This window comes from Pteropus vampyrus, unplaced genomic scaffold (assembly GCF_000151845.1).
Source record: "Pteropus vampyrus isolate Shadow unplaced genomic scaffold, Pvam_2.0 Scaffold22, whole genome shotgun sequence".
In the NCBI taxonomy this organism is placed as follows: Eukaryota; Metazoa; Chordata; class Mammalia; order Chiroptera; family Pteropodidae; genus Pteropus; species Pteropus vampyrus.
In genome coordinates this window covers 12,505,796-12,513,421 of record NW_011888803.1, presented here as the reverse complement: position 1 = coordinate 12,513,421, position 7,626 = coordinate 12,505,796, and the positions used below count along the sequence as shown (strand labels likewise).

The following is a 7,626-nucleotide window of genomic DNA, read 5'->3' as shown; positions in this document are numbered from 1 at the left end:
AACATCCTTCCTAATTTTAGTTAAAGGAAATGATGAAGAAAGTAGAAAAGCTTTGGAATTGAAAACATGAAGAAGTAGCCATATTCGGGACCGAGTTAAAGTGTCAAAAGAGAATAAACTTTACATATTAAAATTTTGTCCAGAACTGACCCAGTTAATCATCTATTGGCAGGTTCAAGTAAATTGTTTAATAATTTCTATGTGTGTTCAGTGGTGGATAATTATTTATGAAACAGTTTTACCTTTTTAAAATAGATTTTTGTCTAAAGAGATTAGTACAAAGAGTTTGCTTTATAGCTTATATTATAAATTCAAGGCATACCTATTCAAGATTTTATTCCAATTAATGTAGACTGCACTACTAATAGACTTCTTTTTCAGGTTTCATTCTCTTTAGATTGATGTTTACATGCTCATACAAATTGGTTCCTGGTTAATTCCTAATACAGTCTAATATTTTCATTAAAAATCTGAAATTTCATATAGTTCATATTAAATGCTTTTGGACTTCTAATTTTAACTATTGGCTTTTTTGTGTGTTTAATAATATTTTAATTAAATGATAGCTTTTTTATACTGGCAGTATTAAGAACATAGTATTACTAAGTTATTAATAGAATGACCATACACACTGGTTTAGCCCTGTTGTTCCAACCAAATAATAGTGCCTTTCATAAGTGTCCTGGATTGTTCAATAAATTATATGGACATCCTAGTTATTAAATTTCTAAAGCATTTTATATTATTTTAGGCAAAGTGTATTCTATCAACTTAATCTGCAATAAGGAACCAAAAAAAAAATTTTGAGGTCAAAATTAAGTTTAAACTTCAGCCGGTGAAGAAAGAGGAATAACTAAAGTCCGGGTAGAGAGAATCTTGTGAAAGGAAATATATCAGTACGATGAGTGCATGTTTGCACAATCTGTTATCCCTTGAAAAGAAGAAACAATAACAGTGGTCGTTAGCATTTTTATTGGGACTCTATTTTTCCTTCTGATTCTGAATACAAACTCACAGTCATATACCTACTCATTCACTCACCTGAATTGAGTGTGATGCACTCTAATAATTTCTATTTTATCCTTTTTCATTAAAAATTAATACCGATCATGACCCAGTAAATTGATTTACTGTCCACTAAGATATCACTATGCACAGATTGAAAACATTCCCTTTAAGTGACTTTCTTTTATGGACTGGTACTGACTAGAATCAACAATAGTAATATTTTAGAAATCATAACACTTCTGTGGCAGCAAGTGAATTTTCTTTCCTCATTGAATTCAAATGGTTATCTATAGATCATATTTTGTTAATCAAATGCTGATCTTTGGTATTTAAAATAAATTAGAAATTTCTAGTGATCTAAAATGAATGTAAGAACAACATTTTTATATGCAAATATATTTGGTGGAGGACTTCATTTTATTATTTTCAGAACACTTTCATGAAAACATTTTGGAAATAAAACACGATTGTTGCTATTCTGCAACAATAGACTCACCATCACAATTAAAGAATGAGTTCTCCAATGAGACGGAAAAACTTTTAAAAATTGGTACTAGAGCCTTTTGATTAAGTACCACTTAGTACCACTAGTAGTTAGTACCACTAGTACAATAAATCTCTGCATTCATTTTCAGTAGAGTCAATTGTGTTATTTTTCATAGTGTTTATTTCTTTTGTTGTTTGTTTTTATTTTTCAATTACATTTGACATCCAGCATTGTTTTATGTTAGTTTCAGGTGTACAGCACAGTAATCATTTACTTTTCAGTGGAATTGTAGATTACATATTGCTTAGTAGGATCTTTTCTTACTTTCAGCTATAATGAAATAATTGGCCATAGAGGCCTGCAACAGCAACTGCTAATGAACATATAATACAGTGCCTGGTGCTGAATTGGCTGTATAAGCCACCAAAAAGTAATTCTTATATTATGGAAAGTGCCGTATTGGAATACTTTCTGCTGTGATGGAAAGAAAAAAATAGTATTGTGAAAGTTTTTCAAGGTGCGTTAAATCATTTGCCCTTTATATGAGTGTCTCTGCAGTGTCTTTTAATTATTATTAAAATACTGTGTCTTTAAGAAATTGCATGCTTTTATAGTGATTCATCCAGCCAAAAGAATACAAGTAGAAAGTTTTTATTTCCTTACTAAGATTAAACTCTAAAGGACCAAACCAGCTTCTAGTTAAATACCTTGATAATTCCCCCAGACTAGGCCGTGTGGGGGAAGACATGTCCCTGTCATCAAAAACTTAGGAAAGCATTATTGGCAACACATACAAAACTATCAAAATTATAAAACCGTGCAAGATGGTATACAAATAAATGTTATATTGGATGTAAATGTTGTAGGAGTTCAAGGTACTTATTTTAGTCTCGGCTGCCTTTTGAGGGGAGCTGGGAATTAAGTTGTGTCCCTTTTTTTTTGCTGCCTTTACTACTTGTCTCATTGTTAAATAGAGCCTGAAAAGAAAAAAGGAAAATAGTTCATACTGGTATGTTTCTTAACATTATTTATAAAGTGAGACAAAAATACAGCCAATAGTCAAAATTTTTATTCATTCAACAAAAATTGTAGTGATTGTATTATACCATGTGTGCTAGCTCTGAGGCTAATAATGACCTTGTACTCCATCTGCATAAACATAATCATGATCCAATGTTCAGCTAGGCCCTGAACTTGAAGGATGAGTAGTTTTAGGCAGAAGGATAAGAGTAAACCATTCCAGATAGAAGAACATAATGTGGCATAAAGGGTTGAAATTTGGAGTTCGAGAGGTGCTGGGAGATACAGTTATAAGTGTTTGGAAAGACAATGATGCTGAAAAGATAGAGTCAGTGCTTTGAGTGTTTGTTAAAAAATTTAGGAAGTCTTTGAAGGATTTTTTAAAATAAGGGAATGATATGGTCAGTTTTATATTTTAAAAAGCTATTCCTGATACAATGAAAGACGGGTTTTTGTATTTTCTTGGCTGTAACTTATCTCTGTAGTACATTTTTTTGCATTAAAAGTGTGTATCTGTACATATTTATCCGCACAGAAACGTATCATTTACTCAAGATTAGCAAAGTTAATGAATTGTTCAAGTTGAGTAAATTTTTTTGGTAAAGGAAGACTAGTGTCAAACTTGATTTTATTCTAACCGTTTTGATGGCAGTGTTTCTAAAATGTTCTTATTTCCGCCTTCAGAAACAGAAGAGTGAATATAATCATTTGAGTATTTAGAGTCACCCTTATGGATACTGATTGTTTTATTATGCCAGCAAGAATTGGGCTATTTGCCCACAATGCTAAAAAAGTGACTGGCTGATTTATTCAGTAATTCAACAGTTTTTTTCAGCTCTCACTGTTATTTATTCATTGTGCTAAGTACAGAGATAAATTGGATCTTAAAGTATATTAGAAGCATATATATATATAGAACTGTAATACAAGACGAATTTAAGTGCCATTGGAGAGATGTGCTTGGAATACTGTGGAAGATGAAAGAGAGAGGAAAATACTTTCAGCTAGACCAGGACCCAGCAAGGCTTTTGGAAGGAGCATTTCATTTGGACACTGAAGGATAGATAATTGAAATGGAAAGGCAGTTAGAGGTAGGGAAGGAGCATACCTGTGGAAGGGAGCAACTTGTGAAATGTGGGAAGTTTATGGAAAGTACCAGGAAGTTGGAGATAAAAGAAATAGGTGGACAGGTAGAAAGCTAGAAGGCTAATCTATGGTATTGGAATTAATTTTGTGAGGGGCTGGTAATGATGTTTTTTAAGAATTTGTTTTTAAAGAATTTTTAAAAAGAATTTGTAAAGCTTTTAAAAACTGTTATTTAAATAAAAGTTAAATGATTTGATGGAGAGGTGTAGAAATTGTGAGTGAGGTCATTTTAGGAGTCCTGAACCAGAACAATGACAATAGGAATGTAAAAGAAGGATAATGGATGTCTGGATATCATGGAAGTAAAAGTAAGCAAAATTTGGTAGGTAATTTAGAGATAGAAGAATAAGAAGAAAGAGACAGAAATGGTTCAAGGTTTTAAATCTTATTGCTTGGGAGGATGGTTATACCAGGACAGTTAAGGCATCTGTTATCATGGTATCTGGTAAGAGAAAACTCGGCTTCATTACCTCACTGGCTGTCATTTATCTAGCAACACTTCATCATCCAACTGTCCACTAATTACAAAGCAAATAACCACACTTAATGAATCAGTAAGTTTGTTTTTTAGGAGAATGGAGCCTAAGAATTTTCTACCATAGTAGCATAATATTTATATTTTATGATGCCTACTTTTGCTGGTCATTGGTTATATAATTTAGGAATTCTGTTTGGTTGATAATCTTTTTGACCAACATCTTTTCTTTTTTAAAGGTCTTAACTAGTTCCCTAGCATTCTTGTTGGTTTTGTTACTTACCAATTTCCTGAGATTTGCTTTTTATATCTTGTTTTGATTTTTTTTAATGATTGACCTAACTTGGAATTTTATATGTTTGGATTTTTTTAACATCTAATATCCTCAGTTGCGGTATTGTGTTTGTTATGATTTCTAACATTAATTTTTTGAATGCTGTTTATAATCTGGATTAAGGTATAGTTAACTCTTACAAAAACAAGGCATTTTCTTGGCAAGAGCTAAACTGTAAGTAATCTGCTTTAAGCGACTTTATGGAAATAATAAAATAATACATAGATGTTCTCTTTTGGAGGTTAGGGTAGGAAGATGGCTTGTTGGAGACTGGTGATTCCTCACTTATCTAAGAAGTGGGAAAGTAGGATTTACCATTTCTTTGTTGTGTCTGGAGTTTGAGGAATGAGGTTAATTCTTGGCTGTTCAGTGTTTTGAATTATATATTTAATTGTAGCCTTAGCTAGAATTTATCCAATACAGAAGATACCTGGTCAAGCACCATATTTGATTATAGATTGAATTTTCTCTGGAATATGTAAAGCACTTCAAAATTATTTTTTAAAAATCACATCTCTTGGGATTGTGGATTTGTGACATTTTAATTTATAATTATTATGAGCCCTATCCAATTTAAGTTGAATGTGATTATATTAAAGGTAATTGAATGGGAATTTTAAAGTAAGGTGGTTTCCTTTCTTAAGTAATTTTGTAATCAGAACAATTATTTAATTACTCCTACTGAATCTGAAATGATATTTTGGAAATACTGAGACTTTTAGAGTGATTATGTTCAGGTACTTCTAAACAAAAATAATTTAAAGCAGATTTGTCATTATGTATTTTAATGTTTATTTCAATTTTAGGTGTGTCTTGGAAAAGTGGTTGACACTTTTCGCTTAAAACAGCATGCAAGTCCAGCCCATCTTAAGGAGAAATATTAAATGTCTTTTCTCACCTGCAACCACAGAGAAATAATACCTTTACTTTCCTGACCAGTAAGCAACTTACAGCTGGAGTATTGTTAGCTTTTAGCTCTTGGCAACCTGGAATAACTAGTCTTCCTTCAGTTTCTCTGTTTATAAGAATGTGTGGTAAAGTATCATTTATGTTTAGCTTTTCCCTTCAACTCTTGAAAATGCTTGCTCAAAATATTTTCCTGGACATCTCCTCTACTTTGAAATAACAGATGTTTCTGCAAATTGAATGTACTTTTTCTTTTATACCAAGGAGACCCAAGTTTAATAAAGGTTACCTTCATTTATTCGAACAATTTCTCTGAACCAATCACATGAGGCTGTTTCTACCATTAATACAACTTCTTACTTTGTAGGGCAAACCCAAGCTACCTGTCTCTTCTAGACTAATATTGTTAAGCCATAAATCTCATACAAATATTTTTAAAGGAAATCTGCTTTTCAAATATTTTGCATTGCATTCTGTTCCAGGTAGAATGTTAAACTGCGCAGGATCTAATTAACTTTGCCATGATTGCTCTGTGATTCTAGGTTAGTTATTAAACTTATAGTTATTGAGAATGGGAACTCTAAAAGTTGATGAAAGTAGTTTAGGGTACCAAAAAAATAATCCAATTTGGGAGTGAAAATACCAAGGGAAAATGATGGTGAAATAGTTATGTGGATGCTAATTGCGTATCTGTGTTCTTAATTCTAATTGGAAGGGGAACATTGCTCTTCATAACAATAAACTACTCACACCACTTTATATGTGCATCTTGGGAATACTGACTGGCTTGGTTATGTATGGCCCTATCCGAGGGGAGCAAAGGATTGGTGTTAGGAGTAGGAAAGTAGATCCTTTCTAATTTTAATGGACTGTAGGAGAGTGGATTTAACAATTGTTCTAATAGCTTCTTTTTTTTTTTTAATGGGCTAAGAGATGTAAGAGGTGGAACTGAGGGCTGCCTTTCTCAATTTGGGTGGTAGGTACTCAATACCCAGAACTGTTCACATAATTCATAGGGTCCAATGCAAAATGAAAATGTAATACCTTGTGTTAAAGTCGTTAAGAATTTCAAGACTGCGACAGCAGAGCGTTAAACCAAGGTAGGGCCTGTGTGATGTACCCCTGTGAACTGTGTCTTTTGGGCACTTATGCAAAGAGAAAAGTGCACATTAAAGAAATAAGAATTTGGCTTTTTAACAAATGGCTTTCTCTACTACCTTTCCCCTTCCCCCTCCCTCTGCCCCATCCCTGTGTTATACAAGCTAACATGTTTTCTCTCCTCCCTAGAAAAAAAGCCATGTTTCTTTTTCAGTTGAGACTAAGGGAAAGAATGCTATTTGCACAGTCTTTTATGTTTCGGACTTATGAACCTTGGAGGAATAGTGGCAGCAACTAGACTTGTTTGTTTATCCATCTCACACTGTGAACCCCTTGGGGCTTATTCATCCTCTTTCCACTTCACCACTGTCACCTCCATCATCAGCTTGTTAATTGTGATGGAATGATGACCTGTTCATGTCATTTTTATCCTTACGTCTTCCTGAATGAGTTCATAGCTACTATTGCCTATCTACCTTATACAGGCCTACTAGATGGAGAAGAAATTTTTTTCCTTCTAGTAGGGCTATTCTATGCCTCTTATTTTGGATATATAACCTGGTCATTATATCAAGTTTCACTTTATTCCAGAAATGCAAATACTCATATAGCAACAAAACAGATGAGATAGAACTTTTAGCTGAATGAGCAAGAAAGGATGATTGCAAATAAAAATATTTTGGTGGTGAATGTTTATTTAGTTGTGATGTGCTTCTTTACCACATAAGTTTTAGATCCTTTTAAGAAATAAATCATCATTCTTTGAGGTCATTCGTATAGTGAATTTAAAAGAATATAAAATTAATTGAAACGGTTATTGCATATAATGGGCAGAAAGGTGGAAAGGACTATTTAAATATTGTTAAAGCCTGAAGTAAATTCTTTTTATTCTTTGTATAAAACTGAAGTCTCAGAAAACTGTCCTCAGTTTGTACCTGTTATATTATTTATTGATTTGCTTTTCATCGATCCAGTTTAGTGTTTTAGACACATACATGTTGTGGTGGTGCCAGTAGTGGTTATGGCTGTATTTTGTAGTGTAACAGTATGGTGGGGTTTTTTACAGTCTTTTAAAATTGATCCCTAAAACATTTTCTGCCACCTTAAATAGGAGCCTTAGGAATGTTTGAGTGACTGGGTTTGTTCCTTTCT

The 7,626-nt window shown here is 32.8% G+C and overlaps 1 protein-coding gene across 14 annotated transcripts in view; it reads left to right on the top strand.

Annotated features, from left to right (window-relative positions):
• ZNF644 (zinc finger protein 644) overlaps window positions 1–7,626 on the top strand; it is a 100,674-nt gene that overhangs the window by 87,062 nt on the left and 5,986 nt on the right. Inside the window, exon 6 of one of the 14 annotated variants that reach the window (XM_023528091.1) lies at window positions 5,277–5,680. The exons of the other annotated variants lie outside the window; for them this stretch is intronic. Within the exon in view, the coding sequence (XP_023383859.1) occupies window positions 5,277–5,299 (23 nt within the window). The 3' untranslated portion in view covers window positions 5,300–5,680. Of the gene's footprint in view, window positions 1–5,276; window positions 5,681–7,626 lie in introns of those variants that run through there. 14 annotated transcript variants of the gene reach the window in all.